The 23,586-nt window shown below is 49.8% G+C and overlaps 1 protein-coding gene and 1 long non-coding RNA gene across 2 annotated transcripts in view; one reads left to right on the forward strand and one right to left on the reverse strand.

Moving 5' to 3' along the window:
- Nucleotides 1-17,770, reverse strand: part of PDE1C (phosphodiesterase 1C) — a 432,015-nt gene extending 414,245 nt beyond the window's left edge. Inside the window, exons 1-2 of the mRNA XM_060195824.1 lie at nt 17,526-17,770; nt 13,031-13,041 (exon numbers count right to left, since the gene is read on the reverse strand). Of these exons, the coding sequence (XP_060051807.1) occupies nt 13,031-13,041; nt 17,526-17,755 (241 nt within the window). The 5' untranslated portion in view covers nt 17,756-17,770. The remainder of the gene's footprint in view (nt 1-13,030; nt 13,042-17,525) is intronic.
- LOC132539849 (uncharacterized) overlaps nt 1-23,586 on the forward strand; it is a 325,383-nt gene that overhangs the window by 121,519 nt on the left and 180,278 nt on the right. The window lies entirely within an intron of this gene.

Below are 23,586 nucleotides of genomic sequence, written 5' to 3' on the forward strand. Positions count from 1 at the left end.
CAGAGAGAGACCACAACATGCGCCAGCTCTCCTGAAACTTACCTTTTGCACAGTGTCTCTCACTGGTGGTGGGGGAGCTGGGATCTTGATCCTCTCACACGGTAAGGCCTGACGCTACCCGGTAAGTCATTCCCCAGCCTCTAATCTGCTTCATTACAAAGGTCCCGGGGGGATGAAACTAGCCATCTCACTGAAGCCCCTGCTCTCTCCCTGGCTTGGCCACAGGTTCCCAGACTTGAGACAGACTTGTCTCCTTGTGCCTCAGGATCTCAAGGACCATAGCAGACAGAAAATTCTGAAATAAGTAGCTCTGGTTGTCTAAGTGTTACACACACACACACACACACACAGAGAGAGAGAGAGAGGGAGAGTCATGAAGCCCTAGCCGGCAGATGTCTCTGTTCAGACTGACAATGCACTGGGGTATCAGGACAATCCACACCCACACTGAATAATAACAAGGGAGTGATTATCTTTGACACTAATTGCAGGAATTTGAACAGGTGATCACAGTTCAAGACATGAGCTTCCCCGGTACCTGCTTGCTTGTCAGTCACAGGGCCTTGCCTGTGGCTGAGGCCTGAGTCACTGCGTGCACTGCGTGCTCTCACGGGGAGCAAAGCTTTCAGAGTGGCAGCAGTGCGTCTTAAACGCCTTCTGCATCCCAGGTCTGCACCCAGCCCTATTACTTCTTTACTGCATGGCCTCAGGTGAGGCCTTCTGTGTCTCCTGAACCTTGGTAAAAAGAGAGAATGGGGGGTCGGGCGGTGGCACAGTGGGTTAAGCGCATGTGGCGCAAAGCACAAGGACCGGCAGAAGGATCCCGGTTACCATTGTGGGGGACGGGAGTACACAGAATTCTGGTGGTGTGAGTGGTGTGGAATTACACCCCTATTGTCTTATAATCTTGTAGATTACTATAAAGTCACTAATAAAATTGAATAAATAATAAAAAATACCACATTGATAGCAAAGGAGTATTGTTCTAGAACCACAATTCATTAACTTTATGATATTGTGTGGATACCTTCTCCTCTCTGGAACCCTCATTTTAAAAAAAAATCAGATGTGAATTTGAAAAGTTCTGAGGTTGCTTCCAGGTCTCAAGGGTTCCCCGCCATTCTCTGTGGTGGTCAAATGTCCTGCCTGGACATCAGATTTCCTCTCAGGCACAGAAGCACGGGCACACCGTCACCGTCACATCTGCCTCAAAGATCTCCACTTCCTGGCCCGTACAGCACATCAGTAGGAATGCTCCCAAGTCCTCGGAGTGAAAGTCATCATCATAAGAGTAAACGGGGGTCGGGCGGCGGCGCAGCGGGTTAAACGCGTGTGATACAAACAAAGCACAAGGACCGGTGTAAGGATCCTGGTTCGAGCCCCCGGCTCCCCACCTACAGGGGAGTCACTTCACAGGCGGTGAAGCAGGTCTGCAGGTGTCTGTCTTTCTCTCCCCCTCTCTGTCTTCCTCTCCTCTCTCCATTTCTCTATGTCCTATCCAACAACAACGACATCAATAACCACAACAATGTTAAACAACAAGGGCAACAAAATGGAAAATAAGTAAATTTAAAAAAAAAGAGTAAGAGAAAATATGACAGTCATGGGGAATCCACTAGAGAAAGGACAGTCCACACCTGGTTGGTTTGGTGTTAGTGCCAAAGGCACACATTATTATAGACGTCACTCCACGGAAACATCTGTCACTGCCACATCAGACAGTGACCCCTAGCCATACCCTGGAGCGAGGAGTAAGCGAGAAAGCATACCCCAGAGCAGCTCGATTTCTGAAAAATCAGGGCATGTTCACATGGTAAATATGAACAGAGTTGTGATCACCCAGGGACAGGATGTTGAAATAAGGACTCAGCTGTCTTAGCCAAAGGTCAGAATGTGACACATAAGGCCCTTCTAGTCGTATTGATAATAAAATGTACATGCGTCGTTTTAGAATGCTGTAAACTAAACCACAGAAGGTTGCAAACCAAAATTCAATAATAATAATAATAAAAAACCTACCTGGTTTCTGACATTTACAGCACATCTCACTTCTTCAGCTCCCAAGAGGCTCCAATAAGTTCCTTCCAGCTCATTTCTAATTTATAAAGATACTTGGGGGGAATGGCTGGGGGCGCCACTGGTTGAGCACACGTGTTATAGTACACAAGGACGTGGGTTCAAGCCCCTGGTCCCCACCTGCAGGGGGACAGCTTCACAAGTGGTAACGCAGGGCTGCAGGTGTCTCTCTGTCTCTCTCCCTCTCTCTACCTCCTCCTCCCCTCTCAATTTCTGGCCGTCTCTATGCAAAAAATAAATAAATAAATATAATAAAAAATATTCAAAAAGAAAGAAAGAAAAAAGAGAACGCCAAACTTGCCCAGACACCATTGGTGATGTCTATTTCTAATATACAGAAGAAGAACATCTGCTGCTCAGTGGGCTGCAGGCTTCCTCCTGTTCAGCAGGACATACTGACGTTTGCAATAAACCCCTCCATCACGCCAAAAAAAAAAAAAATGCCATCCAGAAAAAGCAGTTGTAGGAACGCTGAAGCCGCATCACCTAAGGTTACTGAAGAGTGATGTGCTTTAGGCAGATTTCCAGTTACCGTCGGCGTGGGGTGGGGGTGCCTCTTGGCGCTGTTTGTTTTTCTCGGCTTAGGGAAGAAGACACAGGCTCCAGCCAGAACGCTGCCCAGGGTGCTACACTCCGGGTAGGGAAGGCAAGGAGGAGTCAGATCGCACAGACTCCGACCCTGCAGTGGATCGGCTAGTGCTCTCCCCTCACTAGCCTCCTCGTGGTAATCAGGAATGCTCTCCACTCTGTACCACAGAGGACTCGCTTTCTCAGCCCCGCCAAACTCCCCCAACCTCACAAATGGTCAGAACTCAAGAGGGAACTGTTGTCGATTCTATGATTCTATTCTCTCTGGATTCTTTCACGCAGGGCACCATTAGTGGAAGGTCAGGCGGCGGTTCACACAGTGGGGCACACACATTAACATGACAAGGACCCAGGTTCTGTCCCCAGCCCCCACCCACAGGAAAGCGTCCTGAGCAGTGGAGCAATGCCTATAGGTCTCCCTCTCCCTTTCCCTCATTATTTCTGTCTTTTGTGCTCCATCAAAAAAAATAAATAGGGCGGAGGGTAGATAGCATAATAGTTATGCAAATAACTCCAAAGTCTCAGGTTCAATCCCCTGCACCACCATAAGCCAGAGCTGAACAGTGCTCTGGTTAAAAATAAAAATAAATTTTTTTTTTAATTATATATATATAGCAGGGAGTCAGGCAGTAGTGCAGCAGGTTAAGCGCAAGTGGCACAAAGCGCAAGGACCAGCTTAAGGATCCCCGTTTGAACCTCCGGCTCCCCACCTGCAGGGGAGTCACTTCACAGGTGGTGAAGCAGGTCTGAGGTGTCTGTCTTTCTCTCCCCCTCTCTGTCTTCCCCTCCTCTCTCCATTTCTCTCTGTCCTATCCAACAACAATGACGTCAATAACAACAATAATAACTACAACAATAAAACAACAAGGGCAATAAAAGGGAATAAATATTTTTTAAATACTTGTAAAATATTATTGAGTGGCAAACAATATATTTGAAGACTGTATGGCAATGGAATCCCATTATATAGTGTGTGTGTGTGTGTGTGTGTGTGTGTGTGTGTGTGTGTGTGTGTTTGTCACTGTGTGTGTGTCTGTGTGCCTGTGTGTTGTGTGTCTGTGTGCTTCTTGTCACTGTGTGTGTATGTACGTGCCTGTGTGTGTGTCTGTGTGTGTCTGTGTGTTTGTCGCTGCATCTGTGTGTGTGTCTATGTGTCTGTATATGTGTGTCTGTATCTGTGTGTGTCTGTATGTGTGTCTGTATGTGTGTCTGTATGTGTGTCTGTCTGTGTGTGTCTGTGTGTGACTGTGTATGTCTGTGTGTCTGTCTGTATGTGTGTGTCTGTGTGTGGCTGTGTGGTAGGGGTAGGGAAGGGCTTAAGGAGGTGCAAAGGGTGCTTACCTAAGTGTCACAGTAGTAACATCAGGTCGACAGTTTATTAATGCATTATTATTTGTTGTATTCTTTTATGTTGGTTAACATTTCTGCCACAAGATTGCATTCCAGGGGCCAGGTGGTGGCACACCTGGTTAAGCACACACATTACAGTGTGCAAGGACCCGGGTTCAAGTCTCTGGTCCCCAGCTGCAGGGAGGAGGCTTCACAAGTGGTGAAGTAAGGCTGCAGGTGTCTCTCTGCCTCTTTCCCTCTCTATCTTCTTTTCCCTCTCAATTTCTGACTGTCTCTATCCAATAACAAGTCACTAATAAAAATCAATAATAAAATTAAAATATATTTTTTAAAAAGATTGCATTCTGTTTATAAAAATCATAAAGCTAGGGCCAGGAAGGGGGCCCCGTGGGAGAATGCCTACCTTGAAGGTGTGAAGCTCTGGGCTGAATTCCCAGCTCATGATGGAGTTGTGCTCTGCTCTCTCCTCTCTCTCTCTCTCTCTCTCTCTTTCTCTCTCTCTCTCTCACACACACACACACTGAATTTTTAATTTAAAAAAATCAAGCCCCACATAGAAAAAAAAAATCATTATCAAGCCATTTTCAACTCATACTGAAATACTAAACAAAATTGACATCCATTAGCAAATAATCTCTACCAGTCTGTTCCAGATATAAAGATACATTACTATTAGGGGGCCAGGCTGTGGCGTCTGGTTAAGCACATGGACATGGGTTCAAGGCCCTTGTCCCCACCTGCAGGAGGGGGTGCTTCCCAAGCAGTGAGGCAGGTCTACAGGTGTCTCTCTGTCTCTCCCTCTCTCTATCTCCTCACCCTCTCTCAACTTCTCTCTGTTCTATCTAGTAAAAATTAGGGGGGGAAATGGGTGCCGAGAGCAGTGGATTTGTAGTGTAGACACCGAGCCCCAGCAATGACCCTGGTGGCAGTAAAAATAAAGAATCGGTAATATTGTGTATGCCGAATATTGAGCTAGGATGCAGACAGCAGGAGACAAGAAATTGCACCCACAAAATCAGCCCTCAGAACAGGACTCGCTGGAGCTGAGTTCTCACCGGGTTTCCATTCCGGTGAATTTAGATTCTCAAGAAGGAGGGCGATGAGCCATAATGGCTAAGTCCACACCACAGCCAGGGTTTGCTTCCTAAATTGTCCAGAGACAGCATGGCCCTTGGGTCCGAAACGTGTCGTAATACAAGGCAGAAGCAGGTGAAGATGCCACCCCCTGGCCAGCTGTCAGATGACCCCAAAATGGCTTTGCTGACCAAGGAACAACTGCTGACAATCCACACCACAAGATCACCTGGTATCGCGTCATGAAATGAGAGAGCAGGAGAGAGTCTCTTAAGGGATGCATTTCTCTGTAACAGTTTAAAGCCGTTCAACAAAATAGTGTGTGCGTGTGGCACGTTGCGGGTGGGTTCCAGTTCCTCCGAAGACTGTGTATTCAAAGGGCCGTGCCTGGCACACCTGGTTAAAAGCACACACCACAGTGCACAAGGACCCAGGTTCAAGCCCCTGGTCCCCACCTGCAGGGAGAAAGCTTCACAAGTGGTGAAGCAGGACTGCAGGTGTCTCTCTTCTCTCTTTTCCTCCCCTCTCAATTTCTCTGCCTCCACCCAATAATAAGTAAAATAAAAAGATTAAAAATAAAAAAACAGGGGGTCAGGCAGTAGTATAGTGAGTTAAGCGCACGTGGCACAAAGCACAAGGATCGGCAGAAGGATCCCAGTTCAAGCCCCCGGCTCCCCATTTGCAGGGAAGTTGCTTCACAAGCAGTGAAGCAGGTCTGCAAGTGTCTGTCTTTCTCTCCCTGCCTCTGTCTTCCCCTCCTCTCTCCATTTCTCTCTGTCCTATCCAACAATGACGACATCAATAACAACGATAATAATAACCACAACAATGATAAAACAACCAGGGTAACAAAAGGGGAAAAATGGCCTCCAGGAGCAGTGGATTCGTAGTGCAGGCACTGAGCCCCAGCAATAACCCTGGAGGCAAAAAAAATTGTGTGTGTGTGTATATATATATATATATATATATATATATATATATATATATATGATTCTTTACAAAAATAAATAAATAAACTTTTTAAAAGATGGTATATTCGAGTAGGCCACTAAAATTATTTTTAAGGAAACTTTTCTTCCTTATACTTTTATTTACTTACTTGTAGTTTTATTGATCTTTTATAAAGACAGTGAAATCTAGGTGGGGGAGAGAGAGAGAGACACCGGCAGCCCTGCTTCAGTGTTGATGAAGCTTTCAAGTCCTTCCTCACAGGGGTGGGGACCACAGGTGTGCAGCTGGGTCCGGGCACACGCCCTGCCAGGCCTGGCACACGGGGCACACGCCCTGCCAGGCCTGGTACACGGGGATCACGCCCTGCCAGGCCTGGTACACGGAGCACACGCTCTGCCAGGCCTGGTACACGGAGCACACGCCCTGCCAGGCCTGGCACACGGGGCACACGCCCTGCCAGGCCTGGTACACGGAGCACACGCTCTGCCAGGCCTGGTACACGGGGCACACGCTCTGCCAGGCCTGGTACACGGAGCACACACTCTGCCAGGCCTGGTACACGGAGCACATGCCCTGCCAGGCCTGGTACACGGAGCACACGCCCTGCCAGGCCTGGTACACGGAGCACACGCTCTGCCAGGCCTGGCACACGGGGCACACGCCCTGCCAGGCCTGGTACACGGAGCACACACTCTGCCAGGCCTGGTACACGGAGCACACGCCCTGCCAGGCCTGGTACACGGAGCACACGCCCTGCCAGGCCTGGTACACGGAGCACACGCCCTGCCAGGCCTGGCACACGGGGCACACGCCCTGCCAGGCCTGGTACACGGGGCACACGCCCTGCCAGGCCTGGTACATGGAACACACGCTCTGCCAGGCCTGGTACACGGAGCACACGCCCTGCCAGGCCTGGCACACGGGGCACACGCCCTGCCAGGCCTGGCACACGGGGCACACGCCCTGCCAGGCCTGGTACACGGGGCACACGCCCTGCCAGGCCTGGTACACGGAGCACACGCCCTGCCAGGCCTGGTACACGGGGCACACGCCCTGCCAGGCCTGGTACACGGAGCACACACCCTGCCAGGCCTGGTACACGGAGCACACGCCCTGCCAGGCCTGGCACACGGGGCACACGCCCTGTCAGGCCAGGTACACGGGGCACACACCCTGCCAGGCCTGGTACACGGGGCACACGCCCTGCCAGGCCTGGTACACGGAGCACACACCCTGCCAGGCCTGGTACACGGAGCACACGCCCTGCCAGGCCTGGCACACGGAGCACACGCCCTGCCAGGCCTGGTACACGGGGCACACGCCCTGCCAGGCCAGGTACACGGGGCACACACCCTGCCAGGCCTGGCACACGGGGCACACGCCCTGTCAGGCCAGGTACACGGGGCACACGCCCTGCCAGGCCTGGTACACGGGGCACACGCCCTGCCAGGCCTGGTACACGGAGCACACGCCCTGCCAGGCCTGGTACACGGAGCACACGCCCTGCCAGGCCTGGTACACGGGGCACACGCCCTGCCAGGCCTGGTACACGGAGCACACGCCCTGCCAGGCCTGGTACACGGAGCACACGCCCTGCCAGGCCTGGTACACGGAGCACACGCCCTGCCAGGCCTGGTACACGGAGCACACGCCCTGCCAGGCCTGGTACACGGAGCACACGCTCTGCCAGGCCTGGTACACGGGGCACACGCTCTGCCAGGCCCCAGGAGGACAGGAGGACACTGCCAGGCAGCCTGAGCCGCAGCGAGGGGACCGGCGGCGTGTGGCCCTGGACGCCCGACCCCGCACCCTCAGCAGCGCGCCCACCCCTGCACTGCTCGCCGCAAAGCAAAAGGCGAGAGTCGCCCTGCCCCGGCTGGACAAAGGGACAGAGCGGACAGAGCGGGGGACGCACAGACGCCGGCAGACTCACAGGCTGGGTCTCCGCGGCCTCCGGAGAGAAGGAGCCCGCTGGCGGAGCCCCGAGGGATGGGGGGGGGTCGCCGGTACCGGACCCGGGCGGGGCGGGCGCAGGTCCCGGAACTCGCGGCTGAGGGCCGAGTGGGGGCTGAGGCTGCCATGTGGACAGCTAGGGACGGCACACGGGACCAACTGCTGCGCTTTACGGCCGACTGTGAACCATGAACACCGCCCCCCCGCCCGGAAGAAATCTGCAGAACTAGAGGGAGAGCTCCCTGCGCTGTGCCAGGACCCGCCCGCCGACGGACTCGGGATCCAGAAGCGGCCGCCGGCAGCGAGGCTCCGCCCTCCCCGAGGGCAGCGAGGCTCCGCCCAAAACCCCGACGGAAGCTAGGCTCCGCCCTCCCCGAGTTAGCTAGGCTCCGCCCCTCTCCCCCCAGGGAAGCGAGGCTCCGCCCTCCCCGAGGGAAACTAGGCTCCGCCCTCCCCGAGGGAAGCTAGGCTCCGCCCTCCCCGAGTTAGCTAGGCTCCGCCCTCCCCGAGGGAAACTAGGCTCCGCCCCTCTCCCCCCAGGGAAGCTAGGCTCCGCCCTCCCCGAGGGAAGCTAGGCTCCGCCCTCCCCGAGTTAGCTAGGCTCCGCCCCTCTCCCCCCAGGGAAGCTAGGCTCCGCCCTCCCCGAGTTAGCTAGGCTCCGCCCCTCTCCCCCCCCCAGGGAAGCTAGGCTCCGCTCTCCCCGAGGGAAGCTAGGCTCCGCCCTCCCCGAGTTAGCTAGGCTCCGCCCCTCTCCCCCCAGGGAAGCGAGGCTCCGCCCTCCCCGAGGGAAGCTAGGCTCCGCCCTCCCCGAGTTAGCTAGGCTCCGCCCCTCTCCCCTCCAGGGAAGTGAGGCTCCGCCCTCCCCGAGGGAAACTAGGCTCCGCCCTCCCCGAGTTAGCTAGGCTCCGCCCCTCTCCCCCCAGGGAAGCTAGGCTCCGCCCTCCCCGAGGGAAGCTAGGCTCCGCCCTCCCCGAGTTAGCTAGGCTCCGCCCCTCTCCCCCCAGGGAAGCTAGGCTCCGCCCTCCCCGAGTTAGCTAGGCTCCGCCCCTCTCCCCCCAGGGAAGCTAGGCTCCGCCCTCCCCGAGTTAGCTAGGCTCCGCCCCTCTCCCCCCAGGGAAGCTAGGCTCCGCCCTCCCCGAGGGAAGCTAGGCTCCGCCCCTCTCCCCCCAGGGAAGCGAGGCTCCGCCCTCCCCGAGGGAAACTAGGCTCCGCCCTCCCCGAGTTAGCTAGGCTCCGCCCCTCTCCCCCCCCCCAGGGAAGCTAGGCTCCGCTCTCCCCGAGGGAAGCTAGGCTCCGCCCTCCCCGAGTTAGCTAGGCTCCGCCCCTCTCCCCCCAGGGAAGCGAGGCTCCGCCCTCCCCGAGGGAAGCTAGGCTCCGCCCTCCCCGAGGGAAGCTAGGCTCCGCCCCTCTCCCCCCCGAGGGAAGCTAGGCTCCGCCCTCCCCGAGTTAGCTAGGCTCCGCCCTCCCCGAGTTAGCTAGGCTCCGCCCCTCTCCCCCCAGGGAAGCTAGGCTCCGCCCTCCCCGAGGGAAGCTAGGCTCCGCCCTCCCCGAGTTAGCTAGGCTCCGCCCCTCTCCCCCAGGGAAGCTAGGCTCCGCCTTCCCCGAGGGAAACTAGGCTCCGCCCTCCCCGAGTTAGCTAGGCTCCGCCCCTCTCCCCCCAGGGAAGCGAGGCTCCGCCCTCCCCGAGGGAAACTAGGCTCCGCCCTCCCCGGCCCAGACACAACCACAGCCCCCAGCCCCCAGCCCCAGCCTCCAGCACCCAAACCCTGCTCCCAGTCCCCAGCACCCAAACCCAGCCCCTGCCCCCCAGCCCCGAGGACGCTCGGCCCTCCTGCCCTCTGCAATCAGAGGTACCCGTCTTGGGCCTGGAGCTGCCTATCAGGGCAGGCACAGCTCTGCAAGTGGACAGCTGTTGATATATATCGACACCAAGGAGACTTAGACGCTGCAAGAAGAACAGGAAGCTCTCCACACACACCCGCACCCCCTCAACCCCCCACCCCCGCCCTGGAGGCTTTGTCCCAGTCTACTGGGGAAGGACCATAAGACACTCCCCCCCTTGTTGTGTGGTCTGGAAGGGAGAAAAATGTGGAAACATCCTCCATTCCACCTTTATTTTTAATTTTTTATTATCTTTATTTATTCATTTATTAGATAGAGATAGCCAGAAATCCAGAGGAAAGGGGGTGACAGAAAGGGAGAGAGACACCTGCAACACTGCTTCACCACTTGCAAAGCTTTTCCCCTGCAGGTGGGGACTGGAGGGGGGAGTGCTGGGAAATTCTGCAGATGCACGTGGTATTTCCTTTCCTCTTGCTTTTCTTTTCTTGTTTTTTTTTTAAGATTTTATTTATTTATTAATGAAAAATACAGGAGGACAGAAAGAACCAGACATCATACTGTACATGTGCTGCCGGGGATCAAACTCAGGACCTCATGCTTTGGAGTCCAATGCTCTATCCACTTCACCACCTCCCAGACCAAACTTTTCTTCTCTTTTCTTTTTTCTTTTCTTTCCTTTTCTTTCCTTTCCTTTCCCAGAACACTGCTCAGTTCTGTCTCATGATGGTAGTGGGACTTGAACCTGGGACTTAAGAGCCTCAGTTTTTCTGTGTAAGCATTATGCTGTTTCCCCCAGCCTGTGTGTCACTTCAATGGCTATCTTGAGAAAGTTATTTTGATGGAGAATACAGTTTGCTTAATCCTGTTATTAAGCAGTATGCACATCTGAGAGCGTCTTGCAGACACCTATCACAAGATGAAAGATTGTACTCATGTGTTAACAGCTGCACTATAAACTATTAATCCCCAAATAAAATGATAAAAATAAAAGATAAAATACAAGACCAACGCTAATACAGATATATAGATATGCACAACAGAATCAGCGAGCCCCCACTCCCAGCTTCCAGACATCCTGATCCTCACCCTTTATAGTTTCTTTTTTTGTCTCTTTGAAGATTTTATTGATTTATTAATAAGATAGGAGAAGATAAAGAAAGACCAGATAACACTTTGGTGCACGTGCTGCCAGAGATCAAACTTAAGACCTTGGGAGTCCAGTGCTTTATCCACTGCACCACCACCCAGACCACCTTTATACTTTCTTCAAAGTATAAGAGGTGAGATGAGATGACAGAGTTTTAAAGAGAAAAAGAAGAAGAAGGGGAAGCCTCCTTGAATATCACCATGATTTGAACCTGGATCGTGCAGATGGCAAATGAACACAACATCCAAAGAGCTATTTGCCAACTTTTCCTTTACAGCATCTGTCAAGATACCAAGACTCAAAATGATCAAAGAACAAAATGCCAAGACTCAAAATGATCAAAGAACATCTCGAGGGGCCAGGCAGTGGTGTGCCTGGTAGAGCACACAGGTCATGCTATAATGCAGGAGAACTCTGTTTCAAGCCCCCAGCCCCCACCTGCAGGGGGCAAAGTTTCACGAATGGTGAAACAAGGTTGCCATTGTTTTTCTTTCTTTTTATTTATTCATTTATTCCCTTTTGTTGCCCTCGTTGCTTTTTTATTGTTGTTGTTGTTGTAGCTGTTATTGTTGCTGTTATTGATGTCATCGTTGCTGGATAGGACAGAGAGAAATGGAGAGAGGAGGGGAAGACAGAGGGGGAGAGAAAGAGAGATGCAGTTATTTTTCTTTCTCCCTCTCTATTTCCCCTCTTCCCTCTCAATTGCTCTCTCTCTCTCTAATAAATAAATTAAATATTAAAAAGTAATAATAAAAAAAATGCCTCTCAGAAAATTGTCTCTTCTAGCTCAGCTTCCCCAGAGTCACACCCTACTAGGGAAAGAGAGAGGCAGACTGGGGGTATGGACCGACCAGTCAACGCCCATGTTCAGCGGGGAAGCAATTACAGAAGCCAGACCTTCTACCTTCTGCAACCCTCAACGACCCTGGGTCCATGCTCCCAGAGGGATAGAGAATGGGAAAGCTACCATGGGAGGGGGTGGGTTATGGGGATTGGGTGTTGGGAATTGTGTGGAGTTGTACCCCTCCTACCTTATGCTTTTGTTCACTAATCCTTTCTTAAATAAAAAATTAAAAAAATAAAAAAAAGAAGTTAAGTCAGAGAGAAAAACTGAAAGAGAACACAATAAAAAAAAAAAAGAAAAAAGAAAATTGTCTCTTCTAAGCATGGATCAGTGGATTTCAAAATGGATGCCTTGGTCAGCAGTATCTAGAAACCTATTAGAAATGCAAACTCTCAGTTGCTTACCAAACTTTCGAGATAGAAACTCTGGAGGTGAGACTGAAAGGTCATCATTAAATTATAAACTAAAAGACTGACAAAATGAGAAACAAAAACACAGCGTATAAAACAGGTAGCATAGAGACTGGCTAAGGGAGCCAGGTGGTGGTGCACTTAGTTGAGCACATACATTGCACTGAGCAAAAACCCAGGTTCAAGCCCCTGGTCCCCACCTGCAGAAGGAAAGCTCCACGAGTGGTGAAGCAGGGCTGCAGGTGGACACACCCAGTGAAGCGATGTGCTCCAATGCCCAAGGACCTGGGTTCAAGGGTTCATTCTCCACCCACAGGAAGAGAGCTTTACAAACAGTGAAGTAGAACTGCGGCTATCTCTTTCTTGCCTACTATCTATTCCCCTTCCCTCTTGATTTCTGTCTACACTATCCAATAATAAATAAATAAAAAGAAAAAATTAAGTTGGGCTGAATGGTGGTGCACCTGATTGAACGCACACATTACAGTGCACACGGACCTGGGTTCAAGCCCCTGGTCCCCACGTTCAGGGGGAAAGCTTCATGAGTGGTGAAGCAGTGTTTCAGGTGCCTCTCTGCCTCACTATCACTCCCTTCCCTCTCAATTTTTGGCTGTTTCTATCCAATAAATAAATTAAAAGATAATAATTTTTCAAAGAGTTTCACAAAGAACATCTGCTTTGTTCAGTTCAGTATGACACAGCATGATAGATAAGGTTATACAAAAGTTAAGTTTTGTGTTTTTTTTTTTTTTACCAGAGCACTGGTCAGCTCTGGCTTTTGGTAGTGCGGGAGACTGGACCTGGGACTTTGGAGCCTCAGGCATGAGAGTCTCTTTGCATAACCATTATGCTATCTAACCCCGCCCTCAAAAGTCGTATCCTATACGTTAGGAAAATATTAAGCTACCAGATACTTTTCTTTTATTATTATTCCCTTTTGTTGCCCTAGTTGCTTTATTGTTGTAGTTATTATTGTCATCGTTGTTGGATAGGACAGAGAGAAATGGAGAGAGGAAGAGAAGACAGAGAGTTAGAGAGAAAGACAGACCTGCAGACCTGCCTCACCGCTTGTGAAGCGACTCCCCCTGCAGGTGGGGAGCTGGGGGCTCGAACCGGGATCCTCACACCGGTCCTTGCACTTCGCACCACCTATATTTAACCCATTGTGCTACCACCCGACTCCCCACCAAGGTTACTGCTGAGGCTTGCTGCCTACATGATGACTCTCCACTGGTCCTACTGGCAACTGTTTTGAGAAATTGAGAGAAAAGGGGCGAGAGAGACACCTTCAGCACTGCTTCACAGCTCACGGAGCTGCAGATGAGGATTGGGGCTGAGCACTGAGTCCTTGCACCTGGCAGTGTGAGCTGTCCGCCAGGGGCCCCGCTGTCCATCCCCAGACACTTTCTTAATGTCCCTCAGTTATAGTTTCCCAACCCCTGAGCTTCATGACAGAGATAGATCACAGCACTATTTGTACTCATGTTTATTTCTGTTCATTGATTTTTATTGGCATAAGGTTGATAATGAGGCTGCATGCTTGCAAAAAGAATTTACCGGGAGTCGAGCGGTAGCACAGTGGCCTAAGCGCAGGTGGCGCAAAGTTCAAGGACCCACATAAGGATCCTGGTTCGAGCCCCGGCTCCCCACCTGCAGGGGAGTCACTTCACAAGCGGTGAAGCAGGTCTGCAGGTGTCTGTCTGTCTCTCCCCCTCTCTGTCTTCTCCTCCTGTCTCCATTTCTCTCTGTCCTATCCAACAACAATGACATCAATAACAGCTATAATAATAACTACAACAATAAAAACAAGGGCAACAAAAAGGGAATAAATAAATAAACATTTAAATAAGGGGAAAAAAGAATTTACCACTCCTGGCAGCAATTTCTTTTTTGTTGTTGTTGTTTGTTTTTTGTGTGTGTGTGTTTTTTTGCCTCCAGGGTTATAGCTGGGGCTCGGTGCCTGCACCATGAATCCACTGCTCCTGGAGGCCATTTTTCCCCACCTTTTGTTGCCCTTGTTGTGGTTATTATTGTTGTTGATGATGTTCATTCATTATTGGATAGGACAGAGAGAAATGGAGAGAGGAAGGGAAGACAGAGAGGGGGAGAAAAAGACAGACACCTGCAGACCTGCTTCACTGCCCATGAAGCGATTCCCCTACAGATGGGGAGCCAGGGGCTTGAACCGGGATCCTTACGCAGGTCCTTGCGCTTTGCTCCATGTGCGCTTAACCCCCTGCGCTACCACCCAACCCCCTCTTTCTTTCATTTTTTTTTGAGCCCCCTTTTTGTTTTTTCACTTTGATGGAGACAGAGAGAAACTTAGATGGAAAGAGGAGATAGAGAGAAAGTAAGACACCTGCAGCTCTGCTTCACCACTCAGAATAGCATTTTGCATGTCCCTTGTCTCCCCCTCCCACCGTGTACTCATTTTTTAAAACTAAACAGTACAATCTTAGAATACATAAGACTCTGTAAAAGTTATGCATGTACAAACTATTGTATTTACTGTCAACTATAAAACATTAATCCTCTAATAAAGAAATGAAAGAAAGAAAGGAATGAAGAAAACATAAGATTCTGGAGGTGGAGGAAATGATATAATAGTTACACAAAGTGACTTTTTTTTTTCTTCCAGGGTTATTGCTGGGGCTTGGTGTCTGCACTACGAACCCACTGCTCCTGGAGGCCATTTTTTCCCCATTTTTTGTTGCCCTTGTTATATTTATTGTTATTGTTGTCATTGCTGTCATCGTTGTTGGATAGAACAGAGAGAAATGGAGAGAGGAGAGGAAGACAGAGAGGGGGAGAGAAAGACAGACACCTGCAGACCTGCTTCACCGCCTGGGAAGCGACTCCCCTGCAGGTGGGGAGCCGGGGGCTCGAACCGGGATTCTTGCCCTGGTCCTTGTGCTTTGTGCCATGTGCACTTAACCCGCTGTGCTACTACTGCCCAGCCCCCTCACAAAGTGACTCTTCTGCCCGAGGTTCCAAAGTCCCAGGTTCGATCCCCTGCACCACCATAAACTAGAGCTAATCAGTGCTCTGGTAAAAATAAATATATAAATAAACTTAAGACTCTTACCTAAGAATGCACAGTTTAACAGAACCCAGATAGTCTGACTCTAATTCTCAATCTCTTTCGAATAGTACGACACAGCTACATTATACCAATAGGAAAATGAATGTATTTCATAGAGATAAATGTTCCCTTCAAGACACTGTACTTGTATGTTTAATTTTTCAAGGGCTGTTTGCATAAAGCAAGAGCTAATACAAGTTGATGGATAAACTCACAGTACTTTTGAAGGAAGTTTCTCACAAAGGAATAATGACAGATGCATGCTTGCCTCACAGTGAGTTAAACTGTAAACCCTTCACTTGTCTCACAAAGCCCTCTCTAGGCAATTCAGCATTGTCCACTGAATCTTCCTTGAAAACTCAACAGACAGCAATGCGCATCAGAACCTTTCTTGGGATGGAATGAGGATTCACATATGAGACCAGAAGGCCAAGTGAGGTATTTAAAAAGACTTCTCCTTACTGGCTGGGGAAAAGCTCACTCACATGCCTGAAGCCCCAGAGGCTACAGGTTCATTTCCCAGCACTACTTTATGCCAAGCTGGCCAATGCTCTAGTCCTATCCTTCCTCCCTATTCTCTAATAATAAATATTTTTAAAAGAAACTTTGCTAATGTGATCATTTTTCAATACATATACCAACTTCCCCCACATACACAAAACAGAACCTGGGGGGCTGAGTGGTGATGCCCCCTAGTTGAGCGCACATGTGAACAGTGGACAAGGTCTCAGGTTCAAGTCCCCAGTCCGTGGACCTCAGGGGGAAGGTTTTGAAAGTGGTGAAGCAGGGCTGCAGGTGTCTATCTCCCCCTCTCCTCTCAATTTCTCTGTCTCTGCCCGATAAATAAATGAATAAATAAATAAATGGTGGGTTTTTATTTTTTAATATTTATTTATTTTCCCTTTTTGTTGACCTTATTTTTTATTGTTGTAGTTTTTCTTGATGTCGTTGTTGTTGAATAGGACAGAGAGAAATGGAGAGAGGAGGGAAAGACAGACATCTGCAGACCTGCTTCACCACTTGTGAAGCAACTCCCCTGCAGGTGGGGAGCCAGGGCTCGAACCGGGATCATTATGCCGGACCTTGTGCTTTGCACCAAGTGCGCTTAACCCACTGTGCCACCGCCTGACTCCCAGTTGTTTTTTTTTTCTTAACAGCACCTGCCCTGCCCTGATTAAGTGGAGCCTTTGAAGAGCTATCTCATCGCTCTCTTCACTTTCTGCTGAAGCAGTGCAGAGGAAGTGGTGAATAATGCAGACATAGGTGCTGAATATTGACGTGACACTTTGTAGTTTTGGAAAGAATGTTTACAAGCACTGTAGCTCATCAGACTTTCCATCTACCTAATGAGGTAGACATTACTGTCACCCTGTGTCACAGATGACAAAAGTGAGAAATGGAGTAGATGTCCAAGATCGTAATGAGACTTGAATCCAACTCCAGGGTGCTGGAAAGACGGCATGATGGTTCTGCTAAAGCCTTTCAAGCCAGAGGCTCTGAGGTTGCAGATTCAATCCCCAGCACCACCATAACCAGAATTGAGCAGTGTTCTCTCTCTCTCTCTCTCTCTCTCTCTCTCTCTCTCTCCCTGTGTGTGTATATGTGTGTGTGTTTCCCTCTGTATCCTTTCTCATTAAAATAAGATAAATAGAAATATTTTCTAAAAAAAAGAAATTCAACTCCAAATCCAACGTGCTCCTTTCGCTTTTCCCATGGTGCCCACCTTGGAAATGCCTTTCCCCCAGCCACACACACCCCCACATCACCCTAGTTCCAATCTTGGCTTCCTTTCTCACACGTGGAACTGAACTCTGAGACTAATGGGCATCTCCTACCTTTCTCCCAGTGTCCCAGGGAGAAGACCGGCAGGAGTGTCTCCTTGAGCCGTATCTTTGCTAGACAATAAATAAGGAGGAGGCAGGCAACACTGGCACAAAGCTAGAGAAAAGGACCTTTAAGGTGTAAACTCCAAGGGGGTCACTCTGGAACTACCCAACGACTGAACTAGACATGAGTCTCAACTTGTGAGAGTAGTTATGGCAAAGAGAACCAGGAAAAAGAGAGAGAGAGGAAGGAAGAGAAAGAGAAAGAAATCCTTGCAGGAGACAGAGCATTGGGCCACCCTTCGCCCACCCACACACCTCCCCAAAGGGTGGGCGCAAAGGCAAGCCCCTTTCCAGAGAAGACTTACCCCAGGCGCTTGGGGACGCGCAGGGCTGGGACATGCCCCCCGCACACTTCAGCACCGGGGACAGCTCCGGGCGGGGCGCGGGCTGAGCCTCCCAGGCTGCGGGCGGGACCTCTCCCCGCCTGGGTCCGAGCCTCCGGGTCTTGGGGTGGCGGCGGGCGGTGCGCGAAGCCTCGGGCTGCGGTGGCGACGAGCCCAGCTGCACCACGGCGTTGCGGGAGCGCGCCAGCGCCGAGGAGACGGAGCCCATCCCCGCGGGCCGGGCCGGGTCGGGCCCAGGTGAGCAGCAGAGTCCCAGTGGGACCCGCACCCCTTCCTGCCGAAGGCGCCTCCCTGCTGGAGCCCAGGGTGCCCGGCCCCTGCTCTGCCTCTGGCAGCCAGTGTGCGCCCACCCAGGGCGCGCAGGGAGCCCGGGCGGGGGGGCGCCTGCCAGTCTGCAGAGCGTGGGGACACTGGGGAGGCTCGGCGGCGTGCAGAGCTGCAGGCAGACTTTGCGGGGGTGGGTGGGGAGGAGAGGGGGAGGAAAGGCGTGGTGAGGAGTCAAGAACACTTTCCCCTCACTTTCTCCACTTGGTTCACCTGGGGCCAAAGACCTGGCAGTCCTTCCTGTTCCTCCTGACACATCTGGGCCACCGCTGCCCCCAGGGAGGATGGAGACTTTCAAGAGGGCGGAAGAGGAGCCTGAACTTTTTTTGTTGTTGTTGCTTATTTTAATTTGTTATTTATGATTTAGTGATGATTAACAAGATTGTAAGATAACAGGAATATAATTCCACACAGTTCCCAACACCAGAGTTCCCTCCCATCCCCTCCATTGGAAGCTTTCCTATTCTTTATCCCTCTGGGAGTATGGACCCAGGGTCACTGTGGGGTGCAGGTGGAAGGTCTGGCTTCTGTAATTGCTTTCCTGCTGAACATGGGCGTTGACTGGTCGATCCATACTCCCAGTCTGCCTTTCTCTTTCCCTAGTGGGGGAGGGCTCTGGAGAGGTGGGGTTCCAGGACACATTGGTGGGGTCGTGTGCCCAGTAAGTCAGGTTGGTAACATCTGCAACTTGGTGACTGAGAGGTGGTAAGATATAAAGCAGGTAAAATTTTTCTTAATTACTTTTTGTTGTTTGTTTTTCCAGAGCACTGCTCAGCTCTGGTTTATGACGGTGTGGGGAACTGAACCTGGGACTTCGGAGCCTTAAGCATAAGAGTCTCTTTGCATAACCACTATGCTATCTACCCTCAACCCTTCTCAATGACTTTTGTAGAGCTGATAGCACTTCAGTGCTAGGCTGTGCTTTCTGAGGATCCCTGATTGTGACAGTCCCCGAAGCAGAATGAACAATCCCTTCCCCCCTGTGCCCTCCACCCTGGACACCTCCCCTTTGTGGGTACCAAGACCTTTCTCTAGCAAAGCTGAGACCAGAGGGCATCGTAGAAGTGCAAGGGCCTTTTTCCTTTGAAAAGCAGGAGTTGGGCACCTGCTGGCCTGGGGCCTCCTATGAGAAGCCAGAGCAGCCAGGGACCCTATGGGCAAGCAATTATGTTGGCTTGAGAGTTTAAGTCTTATTCTTTGTGCTTTTCTGTAGCTTCCAAATTTTATCCTGTCAATGTGTGTTATTTTTTTCAAGACATTTTTTTTTAATTTGTGATTAACTGTGGTTTACAAGATAATACAATGACAGGGTGTGTATCATTTTAACAGTCTGAACAAGAATATATTACAGAAGTAATGAACTCTCCATTATGAGATGTTAATTAAAGGCTGTTAAGGTCTAATTTCACTTTTTTCTATCTGAGCCCTACTGGATGGAGTCCTTCATCAGACTGGTGAGTTGGAACTGAGAGAAGATCTGAAGCCCTAACTTAAGTTTTTCTGTTTTCTTTTCATAGTTGATAGGGCACTAGTTGGAATCAGAATACCAAGGAGCTGGAGTTAGACTTGAGTCTGTCTCTTGCTACCCACATAGGTTTGGTGTTAAGCCTTGTTTTGTTAGTGTGAATATAGAGTGAGGGTGAATAATATCTTTAACCTTTCCAATCAGTCAAGACGCCATAAAGACAATGAGGTTGTGGAACACCTAACAGGAAAACATCCTGTGTGTCATTGTTCTCATGACAGTACTTGGGATGCTTATTCCTGTACTGTGCCCAGAGGCCTGGGCAGTGATGTCATAGTGCCATGAGCTCTGCCACCAGCTCTTCTTGAGCGCTCAGGCTTCCCTGGAACAGGGCACCTCTGACCTTTCAAGGTTGAGTTGCGTGTGTTTCTGCTTTTATTTGACAACTTCTGTGATACCACTCAGGGTCCCAGAAATATATTAACAATTGCATGGTTCCCCACCAGGCAGGAGTCATATGGATGATGGGAGCCAACCCCATAGGTGGCGGGCTGCTGCTTTAAGCTCATCCGCTCTCTGTCTCTTCCTCTTTTTTCTCACTCACTTTCTCTCTCCAGTAAAGAATGAAAAAATGGCCTGGGGAAGCCATGTAGCACAGCACAAGGCCCTGGTACCACATGAAAATAAAAAAAATAAACAAAAATGGGGGATCGGGCAGCAGGTTAAGCACACATGGCGCCAAGCGCAAGGACCGGCATAAGGATCCCGGTTCGAGCCCCCGGCTCCCCACCTGCAAGGGAGTCACTTCACAGGCAGTGAAGCAGGTTTGCAGGTGTCTGTCTTTCTCTCCCCCTCTCTATCTTCCCCTCCTTTCTCCATTTCTCTCTGTCCTATCCAACAATGACGACACCACCAACAATAACAACATCATCAACAACAACAATAATGACCACAACAAGGCTACAACAACAATAATGACCACAACAAGGCTACAACAACAAGGGCAACAAAAGGTGGGGGAAATGGCCTCCAGGAGCAGTGGATTCATGGTACAGGCACTGAGCCCCAGCAATAACCCTGGAGGCAAAATAAATAAATGAAAATGTAGTTATAAGAAAGGATGACTGTAGGGAGGGACACAGAGAGATGTCTCATGCAGCTGGGACAGTAGCTCAGTAGAAGATGAAGGACTTTCATACCTGAGGTTCAAATCCTGACACTGCATTCATCAGAATGATGCTTTTTTTTTTTTTTTTTAAATATTTATTTTATTTATTCCCTTTTGTTGCCCTTGTTGTTTTATTGTTGTAGTTATTATTGTTGTTGTCGTTGTTGGATAGGACAGAGAGAAATGGAGAGAGGAGGGGAAGACAGAGAGGGGGAGAGAAAGATAGACACCTGCAGACCTGCTTCACCGCCTGTGAAGCGACTCCCCTGCAGGTGGGGAGCCGGGGTTCGAACCGGGATCCTTATGCTTTGCACCACCTGCACTTAACCCGCTGCGCTACAGCCCGACTCCCCAGAATGATGCTTTGACTCTCTCTCTCCTAGTTAATTAATTTTTAAAAAGAAAGAAGACTGGGGGTCGGGCGGTAGCACAGCGGGTTAAGCGCACGTGGCACAAAGCGCAAAGACAAGCATAAAGATCCCGGTTCCAGCCCCCGGCACTCCACCTGCAGGGGAGTCGCTTCACAGGTGGTGAAGCAGGTCTGCAGGTGTCTGTCTTTCTCTGCCCCTCTCTGTCTTCCCCTCCTCTCTCCATTTCTCTCTATCCTATCCAACAACAACAACATCAATAACAACAACAATAACTTCAACAACAATAAGACAACATCATCAACAACAATAATAACCACAACAAGACTGCAAAAAAAAGGGGGGGAGAAAACTCCAAGGCAACCTGTGCCTTCTTATAAGTAATAACATTGTAAATACATGAAGACAACTGTCATTATGTCTCCAAGATCATCCAAGATCAGGCATGTTCAGAGTGGTATAGCTGTAATAACATTGTAAATACATGAAGACAACTGTCATTATGTCTCCAAGATCATCCAAGATCAGGCATGTTCAGAGTGGTATAGCTGTAATAACATTGTAAATACATGAAGACAACTGTCATTATGTCTCCAAGATCATCCAAGATCAGGCATGTTCAGAGTGGTAGAGCTGCAATAACATTGTAAATACATGAAGACAACTGTCATTATGTCTCCAAGATCATCCAAGATCAGGCATGTTCAGAGTGGTAGAGCTGTAATAACATTGTAAATACATGAAGACAACTGTCATTATGTCTCCAAGATCATCCAAGATCAGGCATGTTCAGAGTGGTATAGCTGTAATAACATTGTAAATCATGAAGACAACTGTCATTATGTCTCCAAGATCACCCAAGATCGGGCATGTTCAGAGTGGTAGAGCTGTAATAACATTGTAAATACATGAAGACAACTGTCATTATGTCTCCAAGATCATCCAAGATCGGGCATGTTCAGAGTGGTATAGCTGTAGACAAGACAGTCATTATGCTTCCATCAGCCTTCTCTCTCTAGTTTAATCATTTTATTTTACTTTATTTAATTTTATTTTGTTTTTGCCTCCAGGGTTATCGCTGGGGCTTGGTGCCTGTGCTATGAATTCACTGCTCCCAGAGGCCATCTTTCTTTCATTGTTGTTGTTGCTGCTGCTGTTGGATAAGACTAAGAGAAATGGAGAGAGGAGGGGAAGACAGAGAGGGGGAGAGAGAAAGACAGACACCTGCAGACCTGCTTCACCGCCTGTGAAGCGACGCCCCTGCAGGTGGGGAGCCGGGGGCTGGAACCGGGATCCTTACGCCAGTTCTTGCGCTTCTGCTATATACGCTTAACCCAGTGCGCCACTGCCCAACCCCCTTTTGTTTATTAGGGAAATGACAACTTGTAGGACAGTCACTGCCACATGCACACAATTTCCAATCTCCCCTTGATAGGTATCTGCACACCACCACCAACTTCACCCTGTCCCCAACTTTCTCCCAAATCCCTCTCCCGTCCCCGCACCCCCAAAGTCCTTGGCTTGGCTGCGACAGGCCATACTTGATCCAAGTCTGACCTTGTGCTTTCCTTCCCTTTCCTCGTTTCTTAAGTTCTCTCTGTAAGCGAGACTGTCTGATATTTATCATCCTTCTGACTGAAATTATTTACCTTGGAGCTCATATTCCTTCAAGTTACACCCAAGATGTCACTCTTTTTTTTTTTTCTTTCTCATATTCTTTTATTAGATAGGACAGAGAGAAATTGAGAGAGGACAGGGAGGTAGAGGGAGAGAAAGACAGACACCTGCAGACCTGCTTCACCGCTATCGAAGTGGACCCCCCTATAGGTGGGGAGCCGGGGCTTGAACCCAGGCCCTTTTGCTTGGTAATATGTGCACTTAAGTGGGTGCACCACCACCCAGCCACTCTAGTCTTCTCTTTTTCTTTCTTTCTTTAATTTTTAATATTTATTTTCCATTTTGTTGCCCTTTTTTTTTTGTTGTAGTAGTTATTATTGATGTCGTCATTGTTGGATAGGACAGAGAGAAATGGAGAGAGGAGAGGAAGACAGAGAGGGGGAGAGAAAGACAGACACCTGCAGACCTGCTTCACCACTTATGAAGTGATTCCCCTGCAGGTGGGGAGCCGGGGGCTCGAACCGGGATCCTTCCGCTAGTCCTTGCGCTTTGTGCCACATGCGCTTAACCCACTGTGCTACCACCCGACTCCAAGTCTTCTGTCTTTCAAGCAGTTATCAGTTCCATCAGTTCTTCTGCCTATAACAAGTTGTTCAGATATTTTTCTGACAGTTTTCTTCATGAGCTCTTTTTAGTACTTAAAAAACTAGTACTATTTAGTACTAGTTATTATTTAATATTTTTCTTATCATTCAATTTCCATCAAGCCGATACAGTCTAATCAGAATAGACTTCTCCAGAGCTGTTCCCTCCTGTAATCTAGCAGACCCTAGGTTTTCAGCAGTATGTTCTTTTAGTATAGTTTTTATTTTATTTTATTTTATTTTTGTCTATTTATTGGAGAGAGACAGGGCAAAACTGAGAGGGAAGGGGGAAGGAAAGAGGGAGAGAGGTACCTGCAGCCCTGCTTCATCATTTGTAAAACTTTCCCCCTACAGGGCAGGAGGCAGAACCAGAACCTGGCCCTTGCTTCTTGTAACATAAGCTCAACCTGATGTGCCTCTGCCCGGCGCTCACCAAGTTCTGAGAGCATCATC

The sequence above is a fragment of the Erinaceus europaeus genome, chromosome 8 (assembly GCF_950295315.1).
Source record: "Erinaceus europaeus chromosome 8, mEriEur2.1, whole genome shotgun sequence".
NCBI lineage: Eukaryota > Metazoa > Chordata > Mammalia > Eulipotyphla > Erinaceidae > Erinaceus > Erinaceus europaeus.